This window comes from Poecilia latipinna, unplaced genomic scaffold (assembly GCF_001443285.1).
Source record: "Poecilia latipinna isolate Pla-1442-1.1 unplaced genomic scaffold, P_latipinna-1.0 Scaffold53, whole genome shotgun sequence".
NCBI lineage: Eukaryota > Metazoa > Chordata > Actinopteri > Cyprinodontiformes > Poeciliidae > Poecilia > Poecilia latipinna.
The window spans coordinates 460,700-486,170 of record NW_015112669.1 but is presented as its reverse complement, the minus strand read 5'-3'; the positions used below and the strand labels follow the sequence as shown (position 1 = coordinate 486,170).

General features: G+C 39.9%; 2 protein-coding genes and 1 long non-coding RNA gene across 7 annotated transcripts in view; 1 reads left to right on the top strand and 2 right to left on the bottom strand.

Moving 5' to 3' along the window:
• Positions 1-2,045: 2,045 nt before the first annotated feature.
• LOC106959737 (uncharacterized) lies at positions 2,046-3,674 on the bottom strand. Its single transcript, XR_001427420.1, has 2 exons — positions 2,940-3,674; positions 2,046-2,359 (listed from the first exon to the last, which is right to left on the bottom strand). It is a non-coding gene; the product is annotated as an uncharacterized LOC106959737 (long non-coding RNA).
• A 43-nt stretch (positions 3,675-3,717) lies between these two features.
• On the top strand, positions 3,718-7,096 carry LOC106959707 (leucine-rich glioma-inactivated protein 1-like). The gene is made up of 4 exons (XM_015052462.1): positions 3,718-3,832; positions 4,233-4,402; positions 4,486-4,650; positions 4,733-7,096. The coding sequence occupies exons 1-4, from the start codon at positions 3,738-3,740 to the stop codon at positions 5,548-5,550; spliced, it is 1,248 nt and encodes a 415-aa protein (XP_014907948.1). The 5' UTR covers positions 3,718-3,737; the 3' UTR covers positions 5,551-7,096.
• A 115-nt stretch (positions 7,097-7,211) lies between these two features.
• Positions 7,212-25,471, bottom strand: part of mark1 (MAP/microtubule affinity-regulating kinase 1) — a 37,529-nt gene continuing 19,269 nt past the window's right edge. The window contains exons 4-20 of one of the 5 annotated variants that reach the window (XM_015052426.1): positions 20,730-20,778; positions 19,861-19,926; positions 19,641-19,711; positions 18,479-18,535; positions 18,114-18,350; positions 15,844-15,963; positions 15,116-15,215; positions 14,904-15,016; positions 14,607-14,811; positions 13,742-13,923; positions 11,829-11,920; positions 11,542-11,682; positions 11,203-11,454; positions 10,436-10,462; positions 9,744-9,788; positions 8,542-8,917; positions 7,212-8,285 (exon numbers count right to left, since the gene is read on the bottom strand). In XM_015052426.1, coding sequence (XP_014907912.1) covers positions 8,572-8,917; positions 9,744-9,788; positions 10,436-10,462; positions 11,203-11,454; positions 11,542-11,682; positions 11,829-11,920; positions 13,742-13,923; positions 14,607-14,811; positions 14,904-15,016; positions 15,116-15,215; positions 15,844-15,963; positions 18,114-18,350; positions 18,479-18,535; positions 19,641-19,711; positions 19,861-19,926; positions 20,730-20,778 — 2,103 coding nt within the window. In that variant the 3' untranslated portion in view covers positions 7,212-8,285; positions 8,542-8,571. Of the gene's footprint in view, positions 8,918-9,743; positions 9,789-10,435; positions 10,463-11,202; positions 11,455-11,541; positions 11,683-11,828; positions 11,921-13,741; positions 13,924-14,606; positions 14,812-14,903; positions 15,017-15,115; positions 15,216-15,843; positions 15,964-18,113; positions 18,351-18,478; positions 18,536-19,640; positions 19,712-19,860; positions 19,927-20,729; positions 20,779-25,471 lie in introns of all 5 variants that reach the window. The other 4 variants (XM_015052415.1, XM_015052443.1, XM_015052434.1 and 1 more) reach the window with 4 other exon arrangements.

Below are 25,471 nucleotides of genomic sequence, written 5' to 3'. Positions count from 1 at the left end.
GCAGATATACGAGCATTTAGTCATTGATCTGAGTAATTGATTGTTTTTTTTTTTTTGCAGAGGATGTAAAAATAGGGGATAAAAACGCTGACAAAGGTTATTGCACAGTAACCTTTGTCTAAATGCAGATATACGAGCATTTAGTCATTGATCTGAGTAATTGATTGTTTTTTTTTTTTTGCAGAGGATGTAAAAATAGGGGATAAAAACGCTGACAAAGGTTACTGCACAGTAACCTTTGTCTAAATGCAGATATACGAGCATTTAGTCATTGATCTGAGTAATTGTTTGTTTTTTTTTTTTTGCAGAGGATGTAAAAATAGGGGATAAAAACGCTGACAAAGGTTACTGCACAGTAACCTTTGTCTAAATGCAGATATACGAGCATTTAGTCATTGATCTGAGTAATTGATTGTTTTTTTTTTTCTATTGGATGGTTAGTTATTTTTGTGATCTTTTTTGTGTACATACAAAAGTCTGTAATAGGAGATTGAGAGCTAAGCAACTCAGAAATGTATGGTCCTAACTAGACATTTATATTCACTCATTTTTAAAAATCTATCACAATTTCTGCATGACACGTTTAAAGATAACAAATACGTTTCTCAAGCCAATTATCTGATTGAGAGGCATGTATCCTAGGTTAGGATTAGATCCAATATGTTCTCAAAACATGAATGCATGAAGGGCCAGAAGCTGGCCATCAACCCAACCCAACAAATCTAAAACTGGCCTTAAAAGGTTGACGCCAATTTGTGATCAAGCTTTTACAGTATTTACTAGTTTATACAGTTATACAGAGACATTTCTCTGAACAATGTGATGCTGGTAAAATGATTAGAAAGCAAAAACATAAGATCCTTGTTACGCAACTGCTCAACATGTTTGTGTTATTCACACAGTGGCTCGCAAAACTGTTCATATCTGTTGTATTTACATTACCCTCGTTACATTTTTACTACCTTGTCACATTAGAAACGCTATAACTTCAATGTATTGCTTGGGGATTTTGTGTGATAAAATGTCATAAAGCAGAGCATAGCTGAAGTGGAAGGAAAATTAAACATGTTTTTTAAAGTTATTATTATTATTTATTTATTTACAAGCTAAAGGTCTAAAAAGTCTGGCATGAATTTGTAGTCACTGTCCTATTAATCACCTGGGCCCCTAATAGTAAACAGTTCATCGGTGTGTAATTCAATCCAGCGGTTCAGGGAAGGCCTTTGTGATGAATTGAGTTTGAGGTGACGAGGATTTGAGTCGGTGAGACCCACGGTAAGTGGAGAAAAATAAGTTTAATGATGTCCAGGTACTCAGGTAAACCGAAAGGGAGAGACAAAACCACGACCAGGACCCGACAGAGAAACAAAGACACAGGTGATGTTAAATACACAGAATAATCAGAGGAAGCAAGAGACAGCTGGGAACAATGAGTGGCTAGACACGAATGTCACAAGGACAAAATTAACTAATAATCAGACACAAAACCCACATTCTTACAGCCATTGTTGTTTGTTAGAGAAGATTAGTGAACAAACAGCAACATGAAGACCAAGGAACCCAGCAGAAGGTTCAGGGATTCAGTTGAAGAGACATTTAAGGGCTGAACCTTTGGGGTGGGGACAGCAAATGTGTGGATAAAGGTGCTCTGGTAATACATGCTACAGTAATGAACATACTAGCTCTATGATAAAGCATGCTGGTGGCAGGATCGGACTGTATAGGTTGGTTTTCTTCTGCAGGGACAGTGAAGCTAGTCAGAGTTTAATGTGGAGATGGATGGAGTAATAAACAGGATTATCTAAGAATAAAACCTGTTGGATGCAGATTTCTGTTGCTGTGGCCCGCTTGTTTGAAGGTTTGACATGTTATTTCTTAAGACATGATATTCAGTTTGCCTCGGTGCAATGATTTCAGCTATTGTTGCCTAACTGGGTTGAAGGATCGCTTGCCTAAACATGCAACCAGAGCTACCAGGAAATGCCTTAGATCAGAGGATATTTGTGTGTTAGAATCGTCTAGATCCAAATCTGAGAGTTTTATTCTTGAAATAAAGTCATGACAGTTTTCACCACTTAAGGAATACAGAAGACCAGCAGTCAACATAGCCCCTAATACACCATCCCGCTGGTGAACAACGGTGATGGCAACATCATGATATGGGGATGTTTTTCTTCAGCAGGGACAAGGAAGCTTGTTAGAGTTCATTATGAGATGTATTGAGCTAAATACAGAGCAATTCTAGAAGAAAATCTGTTGGAGGCTGCAGAGGCTGGGACTGAAGTTCAGGACAATGTTCCTAAACATACAGCAAAAGCTAAAATGGAATGGTTTAGATGCTTATGCGAGATAGAATGGCCTCCCCCAGCTCCAGAGCTAATTCCAATAGAATATTGGTGGCAGAATTTGAAAAGCAATGTTTAAAGATGCTCTCCATCCGATCTGATTGGACTGAGCCATTTTCAAATACAGATAAGTACAAATGCACAGCACATTTGCTTGTGTGTGTGTGTTTGCAGTGAAAACTGTGAATTATTTCTCTTCATATGTACAATTATGTCATATCTTGTGCTGTTCTATCCCACAAGATTCTAAGAAAATATATTGAAGTTTGTTGTTACAGCCATTGCAGATTTCTGTTGCTGTGGCCCACTTGTTTGAAGGTTTGACATGTTATTTCTTCAGACATGATATTCTGTTTGCCTCGGTGTAATGATTTCAGCTATTGTTGCCTTTCCGTCATCTCGGACCAGTATGCCCATTCTCCTCCAACTTCAAAAAGACATCAAGGCCAACACACACTGGCTTTAATGTGTGTGTTAAAAAAAGAGAGATGGTTGCGTGTGAAATTTAGCAGATCAGCAGTTTCTGAAAAACTCAGACCAACCCATCAGCATGGAGGCAATCAGCTTGTGGCACTGCGTAGGTGTAAAAATGACCTTGCTAGGCTTCAGGTCAGCTGCATTGTTGGGCCTTGTGTCTCTCATCTTCCTATCTTCAATGCTCCATAGATTATGCGGTTCTGGTTGGGTCAGATTACTGGTAAATGAAGGAAAAAAAGACCATGGTCATTGAACCATGCTTTTGGTACCATCAGCACTGTGGGCAGGTGGCAAGTCCTGCTGGGAAATAAAAATCAGCATGTCCATACAGCTCGTCACCACAGTGAAGCATGAAATGCTCTAAAATTTCCTGGTAGTTGCGTTGACTGTGGAGTTCAGAAAACACAGTGGATCAACACCAACATGGCACCCCAAACCCAAACCATCATGTACTGTGGAAAAAACCCCAAAAACATTGGGCTTAAAGCAAGAGAGTCCTCTCTTCTCCAGATCCTGAGACCTTGCTTTCCAAATGAAATGCAAACTTTACTTTCATCTGAAAATGGGGGCAATTGTATCCTCTCAAGGGTGCAGTCATCCCTGTTGAAAGTACACACTTTCTCTTTCATTTTCTATGAAAATGTTATAGCTTTTATTATATTTCACAGAATTTGGGGTTTTCGTTATCTGTAAACTATATTTATCAATCTAATAAGAAAAAAATGACTTGAAATATTCCAGTGTTTGTGTAATGAACCTATAAAATAATTGAGTTGTACTTTTCAAAAAATATTGAACCTTGTCACAATATTTAAAGTTTGAGCTGTACCTGTTTAAAATATACACATTGCTTTGAAGTTACCTAATTTAGTTAAAAAACACATTTTTTGTTAAAGATTAAGCTTTACAGTAAAAATGCTCTTTTTTTTCTCCATCAGGAGTCTGGCCTACAACAATCTGGAGACTCTCCCCAAAGATTTGTTCAAAGGTCTCGAGGCCTTGACAAAAGTGTAAGTATTATTCCTTGTTAAAGACAGAAACTAATAAGATTATACACTTGATACAATCTCTAATGTTGTACAATGAATGATGAGCTGTCCGTACAACTTTCTATTTTTAGAAATACGTATCATTTATTGCTCCTCCTTCACCGAGGTTTGACAAACGCGTAGGCAGCTGGAGCTTTTAGCGCCATTAAAATTGCATGCACTGGAGGAAGAGAGAGAAAGGAGGGAGAGGGGCTGCAGGCTATTATCCAGTGAAGATGTTCAGTCTTCCTTGATGTCGATGAAACCTCAAATTGAGGACGTCAGAGAAAAGCCACCATCTGGAGCTTCAGAACGTTAAGCTCACTGTAGAACAGGAGGAGTGATGCTCTCAGATTTTCACACAATGGTTTTCTCCCCTCAGAGACTTGCGTGGGAATCATTTCTTGTGTGACTGCAAGCTGAAGTGGTTAGTGGAGTGGATATACGGCACCAATGCCACCGTGGACCAGATTTACTGCAAGGGCCCGGCCTCACAGCTGGAGAAGAAGATCAATGACCTGTCGCCGCAGTCCTTCGACTGCATCACCACAGGTGGAGCATTGACTCCTCACATTAATCCTTCTTTGCAGATTTTACTTGTAAAGATGTTTTTTTTTTGTTTGTTTCCCTCACAGAGTTTGCTCCCTACCAGTCCTTGAAATTTGAGTCCATATCAGTGGAAGCATTTTCTTTCCGGAACGACCAGTATGTCGTCTTTGCCCAGCCATTTATCGGGAAGTGTGGCTTCCTTGAATGGGATCATGTCGAGATGAACTTCAGAAACTTTGACGATATTGACAGTAAGTAAAGTCAATCAGCTGCTTAAGTCTCAAACTAAAATTGGCAATAAAATGGGAGCCAACGGATTGCATGTTTTTCCAGGTACATCCACTGTGATCTGCAAGCCTCTCGTCATTGACAACCAGCTGTTCATCATCGTGGCTCAGCTGTTTGGAGGCTCCCACATCTACAAGCGGGACACCTCTGCCAACAAATTCATCAAGCTTCAAGGCATTGATGTCCTGAAAATCCGCAAGCCAAATGACGTCGAGACGTTCCGGATCGATGGAGAGTCCTTCTTCGTCATAGCCGACAGCTCCAAGGCTGGCTCCACCACCATCTACAAGTGGAACGGCAATGGCTTCTACTCCCATCAGTCCCTCCATCCGTGGTACCGCGACACTGACGTGGAGTACCTAGAGATCTCCTCCAAACCTCACCTGATCCTGTCCAGCAGCTCCCAGAGGCCCGTCATCTACCAGTGGAACAAAGCCGTCAAGCATTTCGACAGACGAACCGACATCCCGGAGATGGAGGACGTTTATGCCGTCAAGCACTTCCAGGTCAAGTCTGATCTCTACATCTGCCTGACGCGCTTCATTGGCGACTCCAAGGTGATGCGCTGGGATGGCGCCCTCTTCAGAGAATTACAGACCATGCCCTCCCGAGGCTCCATGGTGTTCCAGCCCTTCACCGTGGGCAGCTGGCAGTACGCCATTCTGGGCAGCGACTACTCTTTCACCCAGGTGTACCGCTGGGATGCCAAGAAGGGCGAGTTTGTTCGCTTCCAGGAGCTGAACATTCAGGCACCAAGGGCCTTTTCTCCAGTTTCCATTGACAACCGTCAGTTTCTGCTGGCCTCCAGTTTCAAAGGGAAAACTCAGATATACGAGCATTTAGTCATTGATCTGAGTAATTGATTGTTTTTTTTTTTTCTATTGGATGGTTAGTTATTTTTGTGATCTTTTTTGTGTACATACAAAAGTCTGTAATAGGAGATTGAGAGCTAAGCAACTCAGAAATTTATGGTCCTAACTAGACATTTATATTCACTCATTTTTAAAAATCTATCACAATTTCTGCATGACACGTTTAAAGATAACAAATACGTTTCTCAAGCCAATTATCTGATTGAGAGGCATGTATCCTAGGTTAGGATTAGATCCAATATGTTCTCAAAACATGAATGCATGAAGGGCCAGAAGCTGGCCATCAACCCAACCCAACAAATCTAAAACTGGCTTTAAAAGGTTGACGCCAATTTGTGATCAAGCTTTTACAGTATTTACTAGTTTATACAGTTATCCTCTAATATTCCATAGTGATTTACAGAAGCCGAAATCTACTTTTTAAACTGTTATGTTTTAACTGAACAAATCTGCCGAAACACAAAGTTTACATTTTTTCTGTCTTTCCATTTGTATGCTGCAAAGATTTGTAAAAGATGCTTTTGTAAGTGTAGAGATGGTCCAGGGCAGACAGGGTTGTATTTGTTAAAAGGGCGATAGGATTGTGTTATGCAAAAAAAAAAAAAAAAATTGAGAGGAAAAAGAAAAAAAAAAAAAACATTTTCTAAGTCTTCGATACCGTTTTACCATATTCCTAAAGTTGAGGTCCAAAAGTTTACTTTAAATTTGTGGCAGATATCACTGCAGTGGCTTCAAGTACAGAGCTGACAGAAACCATAAACTGTAGGGAAGGATGGATGGAGAAATTAGAGCATAGATAGATTTAGGGATAATTCAGTAGTAGGCCAATGGTTATGCAGGCATATTGATGGATGGATTAAACTAATGCACAGGCGATACTGTTTAAGGATAATGACAAATGGTTGAAATAATGTACCAAAAGATGGACAGAATGGAGTATGGACAAATGAGCAGATGGATGGACCAATAGATGCACAAATAAGTGGATTCGTGAATAGTGAGCAAAAAATGATAGAAGTATAGACATATGGAGTTATATCTGGATGGACAAACAGATGAATGGATGAACAATCATAAGCAAATGGACAGACTGATGAATGTACTAATTGAATGAAAGGATGGACAGACAGGCTGAAAGGTAGATGGACATTGAAACAAGTGTACTGGGAAGAATTTGGATATACACATCTTTCAAGACTCAGCTTTGATTTTCTGTTCCCTTCCAGACTGGGAACACTCCTGAATCTCATTCCAGGCCGAGTAGAAACTCTGCATACAGATATATTGTGAGTCTACCTGTATATCCTTGCGACTTCCGTTTTTATCGTTAATGGTTTGTAAAGTGTTTAAAGTATTGAGCAGTTTTTCATGACTGGCAACTATTTGAACTATTTTCGAGCTCCTTTAAAAAGGTACTGAAATGAAAAAGAGACTGTTCATATTCTTTAACTATCATGTGCGCAAAACTCATCATTTGTGTCACGACTAAGATGAACCTTATGTTATTTGGAGTCAATAAAAGAGTTATTTAATCTGAGAGCTTCCTGCATATTAACTTCAGCGTTACATCATGAATAGAGGCGGCAGAGGACGTCTGCGCCAGCCTTTCAGAATGTGTCGTGCAGTTGTGATGAAATGAGAAAGTAAATAAATACAAACAAATAAAATTCTTTTAATCTTCTCCGACAAAGTGCACGCCTCAAATCTACAAAGCAGCACATTACAATGTAATGGAATAAATACAACTGAAAAAAAAAAACAAAAAAAACGTAAGGAGATACACAAGTACCTGCACAATCACACGTTTGCAGCGAGTTTAAATCTGGCTCTTTAGAAAGGCTCCGCAGCAAAGCTTCAGTCGTCGGGCTTCAGTCGTCCGGCTCCTCGTGTCGCCAATCCTTTGGATGGAGGCGTCCAACATGTCGCGTCCTAAAGCAAACCAGTTTAAAACCGTGCATCTTCCTTGGAGACTACCAAACTAACATGAAGGAAACAGGTGTGCACTCTCATGTTCATACACTTCACCCTGGAATACTTGTGCAACTGCAGCAGGGCCCCTACTGCCAGGAGAAAAATTAAAGTGAACATGTTTTCAGCCTCAACTGAACTTACAACTCAAGTTTGTGTGGTGCAACTTAGTGTTTTGTTTTTGTTTTTGTTTTCCTCCATAGGCAAACATAACACAAAAAGGCAAAGGAACATTGCGTCCCTTCATTATCCACAAAATAATTTAGTCCTCTTTAAATAAAACTGGAAAAACACTATTTTCAAATGGTGAGTCTTACAAAACAAGAAAAACAAACAAAAAAAAGGGATGAAATCAATTTCAGACAGAGAGAGGAATGCTCTAGGAGACATGATTTGTAGAAGGAAATAACTCAATCCCATGGAAAAAAAGACAGTATTAACAATAAAATTCTGTACAGAACTAAAAATTAATATACAGTACAGTACCTGCAGATGTTATGCATACAGTACAATTCTTTTTTTTTTCTTTTTCTTTTTTACATAGTTTTAGTACGAGCTCCAGCCTGATCTATATACTGCCTTAACATAGGTGGAAAAGCGGTTAGCTTTAGCTTACAGTAATTTTAATGGTTATTCAGCAAGGAGAGCAGATCTCAAAGTATTTCGAAAAACAGACTGAAAACTTATTGCCGAATGGTCATCTTCAGTTGCATACTGCATGTGTTACGTAACTGTGTCCTTTAACGTGGAGCAGCAGGCTGATGGGGAGACGGCGTCAATGGGGAGAGAAGAGAGGAAGAAAAAAAAAAAAAAAAAAGGCTAGGTTAGTTGGTTTTTGCTATCTGTCCGAGTCACCCTACCCTGTACAGTACATTCGTGGGCCAGAGCTGCACGTTAGCCAGCCAGATCCACCTTGATTCTGCACGGTGGTGTTGTGCTGGGGCTTCAGTGCTGATTTTGTCCTGTGAGTCAACACTAATCCAGTGATGGGATGAGAGCGTAACCAGAGCTCACCCGAAGGCCCGGGCGGTGTTCCATCTGCCATCACAGTTTGAGCTCGTTGGCAATTTTGCAGGCGATGTTCTTAAAGGCGATGGACGTGCCCGATATCCTCTTGAAGCGCACGCCATTGAGCGAAAGGCGGGGCAGCTTGCACACCTCCATCTCCCACTGGACTAGATTGTCCTGGCGCGCGTCGCCGTGAACACAGAACAGCAGGAAGCGCTCGCGCTGCTCATAGTCGCAGCTGTTGGCGTCCAGGACCTTACGGATCTCCCGCATCATGTCCGCGGGGTCCATGGAGGAAGTGGTCTTCATGCTCCAGGTGAAACGCAGCGAGCGGGGCTTGGAGTCCCGACCGGCGTCATCCTTGGTGTCGCCAGACGCACTCCTGGAACAGCATTAGATGGACAGGGGAAAAAAAAAAGAAAAAGAAACTCTTAATGAGGTTAAATACAGGCTCTCACTGAAATGGAGATGAAATGGTTTTATTGGTTACAGAGATAAAGGTTTTATCCATTAAAAAAAAAAAAAAAAAAGTCCACTAAAATCATATTTGATGTCCATGCAGATAAAATCTTTTCTTTGTCCCTCAGACAAAGATTGTCCAGGCGCGCGCTGCAAGTAGAAGGCAGTAAAAGGAAATCTGTGATGCTTCAATCATCAGTGTTGCTGTATTTTGAACATTTGAAGCTCTTTCAAGTTTTTTTCGGTTCTTCCAACATGCAAAAGGAAATGACACAGATAGCCATCTTCCTCTTCCAGTAGCCACTAGTGGTGAATGCTAAGCTAGATATTAGCCAGATGATTAGCTTGTCAGGTTTGTCAGCATTGTAACTCAGCAGGAAAGCCCAAATAAGAAACGCGTTGAGTGCAGCCATCTCCTCAGGAAGGGAAGCAGTTATTGGCTGTGAAAATACCTTTGTACAAGTTATTTCTTATTCTCAAAATTAAATTTGTAAAGGTAAACATAAATATAAGAATACAATTACAGATAATATGTGACTGAAATGATGAAAATTACTCCTACAAAAATTACATTAAAGCTGCAGGAATAATGTTGATGACTCTACTTTGAGAACAACAACTTCACCTGGTAATAATAGCACATTTAGCAAGATTTCAACACACTGTGATAACACTAAAAACAGCGATGAATTTGAACAATCGTGATACAAAAAAATGTAGATTATTGACCTTCTGAGTTCAAATCTCACCTTGGTGTTTCAGTCCTGGCACTGGCCTCGCCCTCACTAGGTACCCTGAAATAAACCCAAAATTCACTCGTTACATCTGAGCTAATGTCGACATCAAATCCCCCCCAAACTCACCCGCCACCCGCCAACCGACTGCCAAAACCAGCTCAATCATGACTGAACACAGACGAGGGTGTTGGGCATCATGCCAGGAAAGAATCCACACTCCTGGGTGTCAGAGCTCAGCACACAATGAGATGACCTTTCATCAGTAAAGCCGACATAAACCATATGCATCATCCCATCTGTCGTAACACACCTTTCCTTAATCTCCACTGACATGTAAAGAGAGGAAAAGTGCTTATGCGTGTACACAGCTCGATTTCAGTTCTATTAATCGTCTGTCTCAAGCTCTGCATGAAGGCAGGGGGAGGAGTAAGGAGAGGACAGCTCGCAACTACAGCCGTACACATCTAGTGGCTTTAGTAGAGAAAGCTGGAGAGCCGTGAAGTCTGGTCGTTAAGGCGGAGGACAAAGGGGGAAGAGATACACGGCATAACAAGGGTGTCGGTAGGCGAGGATGTGGTGGGCAAGTACATAAAGACGTTAAAACACACGGGTCGTCGTGGGCAGAGAGGGTTTTTTTTTGAGTTATTGTTATAGATGGGAGGAGAAGGAGGGGGACATGTGCAGCAAGCGTTATGTTCTCCTACCTCCGGGTCGACCTGAAAGACATAGCTCTATGCGGGGAGAAAAGGAGAGAAAGCTGTAAGCTATGAGCAAGGGGCAGCTTGAAAGTGACACTCGCATGAAGAGGCTCAGGATGCTGGTACTGACAGAAAGCTGGCAGAAGGTACGCCACTATACTTTTTAAAAAATAACAAAAAAGATGCACCAATGAAAAACCTTTTGGCCTATTTCATATCTTTCATTTTAAACCAAAGATTTTTTATTTTTAGTCCATTCTGATTTCTGTTTACCGACAGTAATTTATGAAAAAAATAACAGCAGACAACATATTTTTCTAGCCTTTTCTGCTGTAAGTAGTCATTAAATAAAACTATTGGAAATAAAAATTTGCAATACTTTAAAAACAAGGAAAAAATTATAGAATTTAGTATCTTGTATTCCTGATCACCAAGGTTGGGAAAGCATTTCCAACTCTCCCAGACATTGAAAACCTTATTCTAACTTCTTAATTAGCAAAACTTCCACAAGGAAGTGTTTTTTTTTTCTGTCATAGTAGACATGGTAGCACTTGAGATGCATTAACTGATTAGAAAATGATGGATATTTCAGTTTCCAGCAAGCCTGCCATCTGTCAGGGTCTTTTTAACTAAAGCTATGAGACTAAGGGAAGTTATCAAATTATTTCTTGGTGCATCTTTATTCAGCTAAAAGACTTTAGGCAAAACTATAAAACTGTTCTAGAACCTAAAAAAAAAAAAAAAATGCCTATTAGTTGATAGACCTCACTGACCTGCGGACAAACTTTGAGGTGATCTTGCTGATGATTCCCGTGGACGTGCCCCTGCGCTGCTGCGCGAGAGCCCCCGTGTCGTGGGACAGCGTGGGCGAGGCTGGGGGGCCGTTGTACGTAGCACTGCGGCGGTCTCTGAGCTGAGCTCCGTGAAAGGTGCTGCGGCTGGTTGTGCCGCGGGGGAAGCGGTTCTTCTCGGGGGTGCTAATACTGTGCACAGATGGAGAGTTGGACGGATCCCGTGGAGAGGAGCTGCAGCATAAGCAGGCATTAATAATTGACATCTTCCTGAGGTCTTGCATCAGCCTGTGGCAGTGCAGATGTTCGGCTGCTGCTCACCTAGCTTTCAGCTCCGTGTTGTCGTCGATGGGGGGCAGCGTGCTTTTTGAAGGATGCCCCGACGCCGACATGGACTTAGTGTGACGGGGTCGTGTAGAGCTCAGTGCAGTGGAGGGTGTGCTGCCTGACACCTCTGTTAAACTGAAGGTCGAGAGCAGGGAGTGTTACCATGTCAGGACTCAATTGTCCATTAATAAAATAAAAGGAGCCACAAAGTATGTAGAGTAAGCTAGAAAAGAATGGATAAATAAACTCAGAGGGATAAAATAATCCTGTGGTTGTCTAACCTGCTGTCTTTGCCATTGGGAATAGCTGAATAGCGATCAGTGGAGGTTCGCTCACACACATACGTGTTCCTGCGGGTCATTGAACCATTGGTCTGTTGGTGAACAGAGACACCAAGAATGATTTCATGGTAATCAGTATATTTACTTTTACACAAGTTACCCATCAGCCTGTTAATATGTATAAAAACCAGAAGACTTAACATTCCTTCTGAAAAAAAAACAAAATAAAAACAATAACAGATTTATCTTTTTCTCATGAGAATCACTGTGTACTTAAATGTATTATGTTATGAATGTTTGCTCAATAATTTGCAAAATTTACAGTATTGAATCATTAAATCAGTGTCAGCAGTTAAGCCTGAATCAGAGTCAAAACTGTGAAAATGATCAAACTAATGTCTGAACAAACAACCATGAAACCACAGAAGAGAGTCAACTAATAATACCAGACAGTAGAGCCCCTCCTGCTGGTAAAGGATGAAATAATCACAGCTACTAACAATCTAGAAACCCAAAAGACTTAACCAGCTTCTGTTAGAACCACAACACCAAACAACCCCTGGATTTATCTCAAAATCAGGCGCTCAGCAAAAGTTTACAGATACGAACGTTCAAAGATCCCTGTACAAAAACACATCAGAATGGATATCTGACCCAGAAAACATCATTTCAACTAAACATTAACATTATAACACCAGCAGAAACTAAAAACAGGTAACAATCATTATATATCATCAACTAACAATTAAAAAAAAATGTAATCTTAGCAACTTTTATCCAGAGCAGCATTAGCATTATGCTAACCAGAGCATCAAATAAACTTCTGCAGCTTTCATAACTGATCGGCAGCAATAATTAATGATCAGAGCTGACAAACAAAGCATACAACCCAAAAAATAACACCTAAACACAATAAAACAGAAAGCTGTAGCTTACTGGCCATCTGTAAATCCTTTGCATTGTCATTGTGGAGAATTTGGTCCAAGTCCTCCCCCTACTAGCCTTTATCAACTTTATCACCATGGCGACCCAAAGGTTTCCAGGGAAATTCCGTGCGCCTCAGAGACATTAAATTAAGTGATGCTGACTGGCCAAATGTTTATTGTTTTTCCTTAGCAACTACACACGATTGGCTATTTAGCTTAGCAGAAAACTGACAGGAATCTGATGAGGGGAAATTCACTGCTGAATTGTAGTCAGCTGATGGAAATGTTCTGTAAATAATTCAGATCATATTTGGGCACACACTATTAAGGAAAACAGGCTATTTTAATAATGTTTACAAGTCAATTTTAGATTTTTTTTTTCCCCTCTTCACATTAGGGGGGACAATACCAAGCGCTTCCTATGGGACAGCCACCACTTGTGAACAAAAGGTAAATAATGACACTTTTGTTTTACTTTTTATCAACATTAAAAAGGGCTGATTAGCACAAATCACAAACAGAACATGTGTGACATGAAGTAAACTAATAAAAAATATTAGAACCCATAAATCTTGCCCTAATCTAAGAACAAATGGTTAAAAAAAGTGTCTTACTTTTAAATAGACTTAACATCAAGGTGGCAATCAACAATCGTACAGCAAAGCAGGGCTCAACAGCATGTGGTAAATATGTTGTAATTGCAGTATCAGTGGATGCAAAAATAAAATTGCAAATATTTAGGCTGTAATAAATATTCAATAATATATTTCAAGTGTCCTGAATTCACATTTTGCATCCCAGTGTAATATTTAGCCTATTAGATGGAGCTTCACTCAGTAGATGCTCATATCTGACAGACTGGAGCTCAAGATGCTACAGGTTATACAATGCTGGGCTTTAACATTGTAAGAAATATCATTGACAAATAACATTGCCTTCACATCTTGCAGCCCTATACGAAAACTATTTTCCTGCAGTCTTCCTCACCCCCACAGCACTCGAAGTTTTCTTCCTCTCCTGCACCCCCAACGGCGAAGCGGGAACGTCTCCTTTGGAAGTGCTGAGCTCGAGCCGGCGAGCTCCGTCCCACTCCTCTCTGTGGTCACTTTCCACGCTCAGGGCCTGATTACGCTTAGAGTATGACACTGCTGGTGGTACCGACGGACCCACTGGAAGAAACACACACACATTATGTTTTTAGCAAGAACCACATAAAAGTCCTTCGATAACTAATATTTTGGGGGGGATAAAAAAAAAAAAAAAAATCAACAGCAGACAAGGACAAGGTCTTTACCACAATAGCATTAAGCAAAGCCACTCAAAGCCAGGATTTACACTAGGTAACAGTTTACAGGTATGGTACAAGACAACATGTCAAATTTTTTGTTTTATTTTCTTTAACATGTACAGCTACAGAAGCCAAGGTGAGCAAGTATGAAGCAGAGTTGCTGTCCCTCCTCATGCTTTGAGGTTCTGTTCCAAAAACAGCTGCAGAAAAGCAGCCTGCCACAAGATGGCGCCACAAACAATGGCTCCACATGACAGAAGGAAACCGTCTGGCACAGAGGTATTCAAGCTGAGTCACTGATTTAAGCTTCGAGTACGGCGATTAGAAAATGCTCACAACCAATCAGTTGAGATTTCTGTCTTTTTATTATCTGAGTTTGATATTTAAACCTTAAGAAATTATTGCACTTTGAAATCTTGAGTGCATTACTATGCCCTCTTCTGTCCGTCTTAAAGTTGCACGTTCTGACACTTCGTCGCGCCACCAGTGACTCAGGGTAACGTCCTCCTACACAACACGCAGTCCGCAGCACTCTCAGAGCCGGGATGTAAGAGGTTACTTTACTTGGCTTCTCTACGACACCACCACCACCACCACCACCATCATCATCCCCACCATGATCACTGTAGCGGCGCTGCTTCTGATTGGCCGATATGCTGCGCGTGACCTTGGGATGGGCAGGGGAAATGCTGGAGCTGTTGTTGATGTCACTGGTCGGCCGCTGACGCTGCCCCAGGATGCTGTTAGTCAGCGGCTCACTGCCCTCAAACTGCAACAAGGCAGAAGAGCGGTGAGGGGTTTTTGGTCACATTAGAGAACCTGTATAAAGTTGGGAAGCAGAGGAGGTACAACGAGCTTCACCTCTGGAGCTTTTCGGCCTAGCAGCAGGTATGTAGCCATGACGTCGTCGTACTTCTGGTTTTGTAGTGAGTCTGTGATCTCTTCTTTAGGGAAACCCATGGTCACCATGAGCTCTGATTGGATGGAGAGGAGAAAAGTGGTCTGAGTCTGAACAGCGTAAAAAAACAAAAAAAAAAACATAAAAAATGGTATCCACATACAGCGGAACACACCTATTCTGGACGAATCGTTGAAATCAGACTCTGGCTCGATGTAGGGTTTAAGCTCCTCATCCTCGTGACCCACGTTCATCCAGTGGTCTTTCATGATTTGCTAATAAGGAGATGAGAACAACATAACTTCTCAACTACAGTTTGAATCACTAACAATTATTTTAGTTAATACTGACACGTGCTGCAATTACACATGCTCAAAATGCAAACAAATGAGAATGTTTTTACTGAACTCCAGGCTGGTTCTGATCCGTCTCTGCACTTGATGAAATCTTACCACAAAATAACGACTTCCCATCACCGTTTCCCATGGACACAATTTGTTCTACATTTTAAATCTAAGAATAACACCAAAAACATTTCTTTAAAACATCATTTTTAAGCTAGATATTTCCATGTGTCTACTTTCCTCATTTAAGAAAACGCTGCACAGTTGCAAGTCATAAGCTGATAAAAGAAATGTAAAGAAAATCGCCGATAAAATTAGCAAAAAGACCAAAACCTCTAGAAACTTTTGAGAAGTGCTGATGAAGTGGAGCAAAGACATGGAGGGTGGTGATTTGCACAGATCTCTACATTTGACAGGCTATAAATTTAGGGGGAAAAGTATTTCCAAATATTAATCAACAACCTCTCTGTAAATCATTAAGTTTCATGCCTGATTACATGCCATTTACAGAAAGTACAGAAGTTAAAGAAGCAGATAGAATGTAAACTCATGCAAATACCTCTAAACTGCCTCGTTTCACAGGGTTCAGCACAAGGAGTTTCTTCAGCAGGTTTTCACAGTCTGTGGACATGTAAAAAGGAATGCGGTACTTTCCCCGCAGAACCCGCTCCCGAAGTTCCTACACCCAATGCAAAAAGAGATTATTAATACAGGTTACAATACTTTTAAGATATTTAAAACCAGACCAAGATATTGGCTCGTGCTCATGGTTTTAAAGTTAAATCAATTGTTTGACAGAGAAATGAACCTAGAAGAAATATTTCAAGTCATTGATCTGGTAGAGTACAGTATTGGTGCTACTTTGCTCAGCTGCTCTGTACAGTTGAGGGGGAGATAAAGAATCAGGTTTAGATTACATGTAATCAAAAAAATCAAAGTCCAATTTAAAAAAAATATAAAAACGAAACCACTCAACTCGGCTATGAAGACACTTTAAAAATTCATTGTTGAAGCTGATATTGCAAAACCTTTTGCATTATTAAAGCTTGGTGATTCATCTTTACAGCTGCTGCTCCCATTACCTTTTGTTCTCCAAGCAAGTTTAAACTCAAATTTATTTGGCTTAATATGTGAAAACATTTATGTTTAAACTGCAAAGCAACATTTAAAAGAATCAACTAAACTAACTGTAGAAAAAATAAATAAATAAAAAACGAGTGAGGTGGCATGCTTTTAACTACTTACTTTCTTTGAGCAAATTTTAATTTGGAGTTACCATCTGCAGCACAAATTAAAAATCTAAGATACTAAAGAGCTACAATTTTCTTAATAAAACCTATAGAGCAGGGGTGCCCAATACATCAATCGCGATCGACCGGTCTATCGCGGAAAGGTTTTGAGTCGATCTCGGCAGATGACAATCTGAACGCCTCCAGGACGCCGACACCAGCACTTCCTCTTCTGACGGGCTTATCAAAAATATTTACTAAGATCCTAAACGTTTGTAGCTTCATTAAAAAAGAATAATTATAAAAAATCAACGAAAAGTGCTAAAATTAATAATCTCAGTAATTACCGTTTCAACAAGGTGTTGCACAATTCAGTGCGTTTTGGTTCTATTAACAAAAACAAAAAAAAAAAAAAGAAAAAGAAAAAAGAAGGCGACTCAAAGACCGACTGACGAGCAGAGCAGGAGTTTAAATTAGCTCCTCAACCACCGCTGTGCTCATGAGAGGCTTATTAATAATCGAGAAATAAATCTCAAGCCTGGAAACCTAATATCGTAACGGACTGAATGTTGTTTTTAAAGTAATCCCTGCTCGACTTGCGGGGCGCAGGCGGTTGCCACGGCAACGGGTACGCTCAAACGACAAAGAGACAGAGAGTAAAAAGGTAGGAGTGGTTTTGATTTGATCGTCTGTTCGGGTTGTTTTACCTTTGTTTACCTTTGCTGTGGCTCATCACATCTGCTGTAGTTTCTGAACGTTCAATAAACGACAAACTTGGACTTATTACCTCGTTCGGATGTGAGTATACGTCACAACAAACATCAAATAGGACAAATATATTTCATATATTTTATTAAGTTTTAACTAATTCTACAGCGATAATTATGTGAAATTAAATTAATTATATCCCGGCTTCAGAAGATTTGCCTTTAGCTTTTCTGGGCTCTTTGGTTCCTTCTATCAGTCTGTAGTTTCTCATATTGAGGTCATCAAACCAAAGTTCAGATCTACCCTGACTGACTGACACCTCCTGGCCTCAGGTCTGCAACCAGCTTCTGACTGAGAAACCAGTAACCTGCTCCCAGTGTCAGAATCTCACTGAGGAAGGAACTGCGTTAGGTTTTCTGTCACTTTATTATTTCTGCTACAACTGATGTATATTCGCATATAAAATAAGTCAATAGAGTTTAATTTGCAATTTTTATGTCTTTGTGTCATGACGTAGAACTCAGGCGGCTGGCGAGAGAAATAGTAGATCTTGCTCTCAAAAAGTTTGGGCACCCCTGCTATAGAGCATTTATGGAATCAATTGCATATTAAAAATAAAAATATGAAAATATCTCAAGTTACTAGTCATGGGTAATATTTTTTTCTCCTTTTAAATCAGTGTGAAATTGAAAATGAATGTCCTCTTTGTTTTATTTGTGACCTTAGCAAGCATTTTTTAATTACCGGTAGCTTCAACCAGAGTGGACCATGCTTTTCCTTGTAACCATACTTTTTAAGTTGTTACTCTTTAAAGCAAGAAAACTTTCTAGAGAGGATCTGCACCCCTCCGTCTGTGGGACTATGAAATGCTTTCCAGAAAGAAAAGGCCCACCTTTAGGTTCTGTCCGTCAAAAGGCAGTGATCCGCTGACCAGTGTATAGAGGATAACACCAAGACTCCAGACGTCCACTTCAGGACCATCATACTTTTTTCCCTGAAAGAGTTCAGGAGCTGCATACGGCGGGGAGCCACAGAAAGTGTCCAGTTTGCTGCCGACTGTGAACTCGTTGCTGAAGCCAAAGTCTGCTATCTTGATGTTCATATCTGCATCCAGCAACAAGTTCTCAGCCTGATGGAAGGACAGAAGTTAGCAATGTAATAAAATACACCGATATCTGAAGCTTTTATCAGAATGAACTGCTAAAATATGACAACAAGACAAGAGAATTTATATTTGTCATAACTTGAGATTCTCACCTTTAGATCCCTGTGTACTATTCTTCTCTGATGGCAATACTGCACTGCAGACACGATCTGAAACCCAAAAACGCACCACAGGTCACTGCATTAAATACCAGGCCAGAAAAGAAACTTGAATGAGACGAAAGTTCGCAAAAACAAATCTGTAGAAGTCCAGCTGATAACGAGGAAAAGCTGCATTTCACCTCCTCCCTCACCTTTTTATTGTCCCAATTATCTGTTTCCAGTTCATGCAGAGAGACAGACAGGTCATCCTAACTGTTTCTGCTATGTGGAATAATACTGAAGTATTATTCTTAAAAAGCATTAAAACGGGCTACTGTGCAGGAGGTCATTAGTAATTTTCTTCATAATTTGTCACCTACTGCCAATTTTGTACTGTCTGTCAAAAATTAATTCATAATAATTATGATTTTTTTTTATTTATCATATAATTAAAGCCCAATCTAGAATACTGCAAAGGTCAAAAATATTCATACGTGCCTCCACAAAGGAGTGGATGGCAATCATTTTAAGAAAATATTTTATTTAACAAACATAAATTTATATGTAAATCATTTCAATAGTTTCCCCAAATTACTGATTTACAATAAGGCCGTCATTGTATTCTACTTTTGAAAGGAAAGGAGAAGTACATCAACAACAGCCACAAATTTAAGAGTTTCTGAGCTAAAAGACGTCTTTTGATAAATCTACATTTATGCTGTTGTTTGAGGCGGCCAGGAACATTCATATTCCAGAATGTCAAAAATAGCAATCAAACATAAATCGTCCCATTCCCTGACAAACGTCACTCAGCTGTAAGCACCTGTAAACACGTGACATCTTTAAACATTTAGGATTTTGATCTTGCGCACACATATTCCCTTGAGTCCTTTTATCAAGACAACAAATAAAGCATAAATCCTTTTTTGTCCCAGTATAGGTAGCCATATCAAAAGCAACGATGACAATGTAAAAACTGATGTAATATTGATGCACATGAGGCACCACTAGGGGTCAGCAGAGACTACGGGGATGCAGGCTTTCTCAGAAGAAGCTGTGTGTGCTCCACCTTCCCTCTGCAGTCAGTGACAAAGCGGGATTTTGGTCTATGCAGTCTTTCTCCAGAAAACAATAAAGTAATGAGGCCTCAAGTGCTGCAACACTGGTGACTCACCTGCCTAAACTTGGCCCTGGCCTCCTTCTCCTTCATCCTGCCGTGAGCCACCAGGTAGTCAAATACCTCTCCTGTGACAAGAACAAGCACAAATGGTATCCATTTGTAAGAATCTACTCATTTAAAGCATCCTAGATTTTCAGGGACTTAAAATCATGCATGTAAAGTAAATAAATAAAATGCGACCTAGTTAATGAACATGAATTGAGGCCTAACTCACCTCCACTGGCATACTCCATCACCAAATAAAGTGTCTTTTCTGTTTCAATCACCTCAAACAATTTTACTGCAGAAAAAAAGCAAAACATTAATTAAAACAAACGAGTTAAATGAAGTTCATAGTTGGACTTTACAAAGGGAACCTGTAATTTTAAGAGTTAAAGCAGATCTGTATTACAAAAAGACGTTGAACAGGTAGCATGTAGTTATTTTTTTTTTGTATCTCAAGATTTTTGAGGTTTCTGCAAGTTTTAGTTAAATGTACGACTATAGGACCTTTTAATCTTTGTAAAGATTTAGCTTTAAGGCACTTGCATAAACAGCAAAAAAAAAAAAAAAACAACTGTTAGGCAACGTTAGATTCCATAACAAGAACACAATGTTCTCAATTTTTCTCAATCTTAACAAAGCAATAAAAAGTAATATTAAGCAGCAAAATTAATTCTTGCAGGAAAGAATAAATGCCCAGGTCCAGTAGTTTCATCAATGCATAAAATAAGGGCTCAATTTTAACTAAACGACGTTGCAAATGCATTTCTCAAAGAAATTGTTAAAGCATGTAATTAATTTAAGAAAAATGTTTAATAAAGAAGCAATTTCTGAAAGATTGCTCAAATTAAAGGCCTATTACAGGAAATCTGGATGTATTTAAGGTCCAAAAATTCACATGATTATATACAGACGAAAGTCTGAACAAACCCTGATCAGAGTGAACGCAGGCATAATGACAATCTGAGGATGAAAATCACAAACGGCTTAGATCTAATTAATTTATTTCTTCAGTGAGTTGCAGAGGTTAAGCTAGTTCTACAGTCTTGCTTCTGCCAGTTAACAGATTCATCAGGCTGATTCATCAGCATGTTCACTCACCTATATTAGGATGATTCAGTAGCTTCATTATTCTGACTTCCCTGAAAAGCTGTGGAGACACAGAGGAGCAACATTAGTCCATCCAGAACCACATCAGATGACTTCATTAGCAATAAAACCTGAGTGCTGCATATTAATGCAACTACAAGTTGTTTTTAAAAAAAAAAATGTTAAAGTGTCTTAAATGTGGTCACACTGGCAGAGGACATGAGGATCACAGCTCGACTATGCTGTGAAAAGCAACATGACTGATGCCGTGATGCATTAAACCCTGCCCAAGGTGCAGAATTACAACTCCACCGACAGGCTGCAGGGGAAAGAGGCGGCCATGTGGCCAGGACTGCAGCCACTCACACACTGCCAGCATCTGCAGAGCAGCAGCGCAGACACGCCGCTCCGTAACAGCTGTAAAACTTTACAGGCTTTGAGTTTGAGATTCCAGAGCGGTTATATTCAGTCTCTTTTTAAATCACACACGCGCAGCTTTTCTTGTATTTTTCTCAGAGCAGCCTGTGCTTTCAGACGAGTAAATAATCAGCTGGATCTTCTGTTGGAAAAACTGCATCTCTTTGTGTGACTGTTTTATGTCAGCTGAGCTCCCGCAGCCACGCAGAGGTGCTGTTGAATCATTTACATTCTGTTATTTCCAACTCGACGTTTGCTCAAGTGTCGGATTTCAGTAGCGACTAGATAGGGATTTGCGGCTAAAGAACAGTTTGGCCACCTGAGACGACACAGATGTTGGTCTTTGCTGACTTGGCCAAAAAATAAAAAAACCCTCAGAGTTTTTTAAAAATGATTATTATATGGACGAAATCACATTAATCCTTGCTTTGTGAAGCCATGAATCTCTGACTTGTAAGACGTTGAGTTATATTTGTGGATGCTAGTAACTTTCTTAATGGTATTTTGGGTATTATGTAATGTCCAGGGTAGTGTGTGTTTCTAGGTCGTCAAACACAGCTATTATATCAGTGTGAACATGCCCAGCTCTGCAAGACTTTCAGCTACAGTCTCACTTATTACAAAATAACAACAACAAAAAAACCTCTGCCGCACTAAATCTTTCTCCTGTTCTCTGTCTCTACTTGCTTCTTTGACACCTTTAACCTCATGGATTGAAAATATTGCACAAGAAGCTGCAGCAGAGATATTAAAGGTTCTTCTATTGTTTTGATGGTCCAACAAACGAGCATTGGCTGTTTTTGTTCAAAGCTGGTTGTGGAGTATTCTTGAGCATCACAGAGCTGACATAAGCTACGACAGAAGGCCACATATTCTTCATCATTACAACAAACATCATTTCAGTAGACATAGGATCTCGGATTTATTTAAGATAAATCCTAAACTGATATTGTTTGTCTATTTTTATCAGCCTTCTAGCTTATACATTGGAGCTTTTTCTCTTTAAATCACCTTTTCCTGCCATATAGGATCTTTGAAAGACTTATGTTGTGCTTTATTCTTAGTATTTTTTATACCAGTGTTTCTTGTGGTGGACAGAAATGTTTCAAAGATCAATCTGAAAACAGTTGCTTAGTCTTCTTCATGCTGTTCTTCAACTGACACTTTTGTAAAACAGCCTTTTCTACTTGAACTTAGCGTTGCCACGACAAATATTTGCAGAAAACAAGTGTAGTTAAGCGAGATGTTATTTTCACACATAAGCTATCAGCATGAACAACAAGAAAAAGCTATTCTTCAGAAGTTGGCTCGGTTTTGACTCAGCTTCTCAAGCAGTTCAGAGCCGACAGACTTCAGCATTTCTTACCAAAAAGCTGAAAACTCAGAGGAGAACAAGCTTATAAGTAGGGGATTTATAGAATTCAAAGCTGTGTTAGAGAGAAAAATATGATGAATGATTTTTTTGAGTCAATCATAAGATATTTATAAAGTAGTGATGCACAAATTAGTCAGCCAGTAAACAAAATCCACCAGTTTTGCCTTTGCTTATCTTGTCAAGCACTGAAAAACCAGGTGAGTAGACAAACTGGTACAGCACAAATAAACCAATAAACAGCAGGAACTTCAATGAAAAAAAGTCAGAACTTAAAGTTTAGAGATTGGGGGTGCCCTGACCATGCATCCGAGTTCTGATTTTGTGTTCTTTTAACTGATAAATGTGAAACCAGGCACGCTTAGATATACATAAGTAATAGAAATAAAAATATGTTACGCGAACGCCTCAATCGGAATATTCTGATGGGATTCATCTCGATTGGAATAAAATTGCAATCCGAACGAGAGGGAAGGTTTATGGCAACGGATAAGCTGAACTGCGTGAACGTAGACACTCGTTTTGATCATGTCATTCTGGCGAACTCATGACTAATCAACAATCCCATATATTGAGGCAGCACTGAACTTTGATAGATGCTCTCTCATCCTGCAATACAGGAAGACCAACAACATACTGCTTAGCCTGTAGCTCAATTAATGAGTGCGGTAACATCTGTTATTAGAACCTGGCACTGGTCCATTCTGGGCTCTCAGAAGACACAGAACGAATTCATTACTGCATTTGTTTGTCATGTTCAGCACAAATGGAAGTGCAGCTTCTTTGTCTTTTTTTTTTTTTTTTTTAGCAAAATTTTACAACTGTCATCCTGAATAAAGCCTGGTGCATGTAAACCCACACCATGGCCAGATTAACTTTGTGCCCATATAAACAATACATTTTGATTACTTAATCAAAATACACTTCAATCCGATAAAGGAATTTTGGACATGTAAACATAGCAACTGAGAATACAAGGAAGTTGTGTGGGTTCCTTTACAGAAATAGGAGTTTTTAGTCCAATTATTCATAGATCATTCATAAAGTAAATAATATTTCCTTAATTTTTAACAGACATTTCCTAAGCTCAAAGCAAAAAGCACATCATAGAACACGTTTCTTATACACATAAGCTACAGATATTAGACTTTGAGAGAGCTGTCATCGTAAAACTGCTTCACAAACTTCACAGCAAAGGCTAAATGATCACATACCAAATGATTATATGTTAAACCACCTTTAGTACCTTGTATTAGCTTAGATTTCCAAAAGGTTGCCAACAATGCCAATTCCCAATACGGCATGTTCCACAATGGAGACTAAAAAGCTCAAATGAGTAAAACTGTAAACTTTTTCATGCTGGAAAACATTCAGCCTTTCTCTTATCTTATTTAAGCGTTGGTCTCTCTTATGCTTTAGTAGCCATGCGAGGTCTTGACGCGTTTTGTGCTTCCTTCAACTTTATTTATTAGGCCCCTTACTGATACTGGAATGACCAACTGACCAACTCTTCCTCTGGTAATAACTTCCACACCGAAGAGTGCTGTTAGCACGACTCGTTAGTGCTGTCATATGGTGATCAGAACAAGATCAGAGTGTTGAGTTTCTGTCTGGCTGGTACATTACTAGTTAGAGTTGATTCACTACAATCTGCAGGCCAGACCTCAAAGTCATCTTCCAGAAAAACCCTTATTGTTGTATTTCTAGCTTCATGCATCAGTTTTTATTCAGCCCAGGAGAAATGAAACATTCATGGAAAACAGATATTTTCAAGGCCCCAACTAATTAACAAACCTAGTAGTTTTACAAAAGTTTTATTATAAAGGGTTAAATGTTTATTATAAATACTATTTAAGCATAATTATATTGCATATTAATCAAACAATATATAAGTTTTGTAATGAAAGATGATTAGACGGTTTTGCTATCTGCTCATAATTTTTACAAGGATCCTCTGTGACTCTAAATAACAAACATCTCCTATGTGGCAAATCCTGCTCCATATTCAGCAGCTGCTGCTCCGGCCTGAGAGGTTCCCTGTTGGTAACGAAGTGAGTTAGAGTGGAAGCACACAGACATAAAACCCAGAAAACATCCCTCATGACAAGACAAACATATATAAGTCACTGCATGTTCTTTGACATGCCAAGCGTCACTCAGGAGAGGAATCTCTGTTATTAAGGAAGGCGGACTTAAAGGTCCGTATTGGATCTTGAGCTCTCGTCTCCACTGTCTTGTCCCCTCCCTCCCCCCTGCGTGTTGTTTGCGTCATTGCCCTAAAGCTCCTCACATGGGAAGCACGTGTGCAGCCGCTTGGAAACAAAAATTAGAACAAATCTGAGCGGGGCTGTGGAAAAACAACAACAAACAAGGATCCCGTCGATACCCATTCAATATGGATGTAGCCACCATGAAGGCCGACAGGAGATAATGAGTTTGAGATCTTTGATCCGGTCTGCCATCATTATCGATAATATCTACAGACACAGTGGGGAGTTGCAGTGTGGAATAAAGGCGTTGTGAAGGTGTGCTGTGTGCATGGTGGTGAGCGAGTGGGCTACATTGTCCCAGAAATAAGAAGGTGTTAAAGTGATCAATTTAGCTAATAAAAGAAAAAAAATAATTAGAAAAAAAAGTGCATCATAGGACGCATCACCTTCAATGCGCCTGAATCTGTGTAGTCTGTGCCAGTGACCTACTTCCAGCCACCCAGAGGCACCCAAACTAGCCTTAATTACAGCAGAGTCCGCATGCAGGAGGAGCAGAACAGAGGATATCTGACAGGGGACACTTACAGGAACAGGCTGCACTATTTCAGTCATGGCAGCTGCACAGCTGCTCGTTCAACGTGGAGATTATTGATGGAACGAGGAGCCTGCAAACCCTCCTCCATCCAACGGGTTTCTGTTTGAATGGAACTTAAAAAACATCGTAGCAGCAAATAAATCCCGTTTGCAGTTGCAGT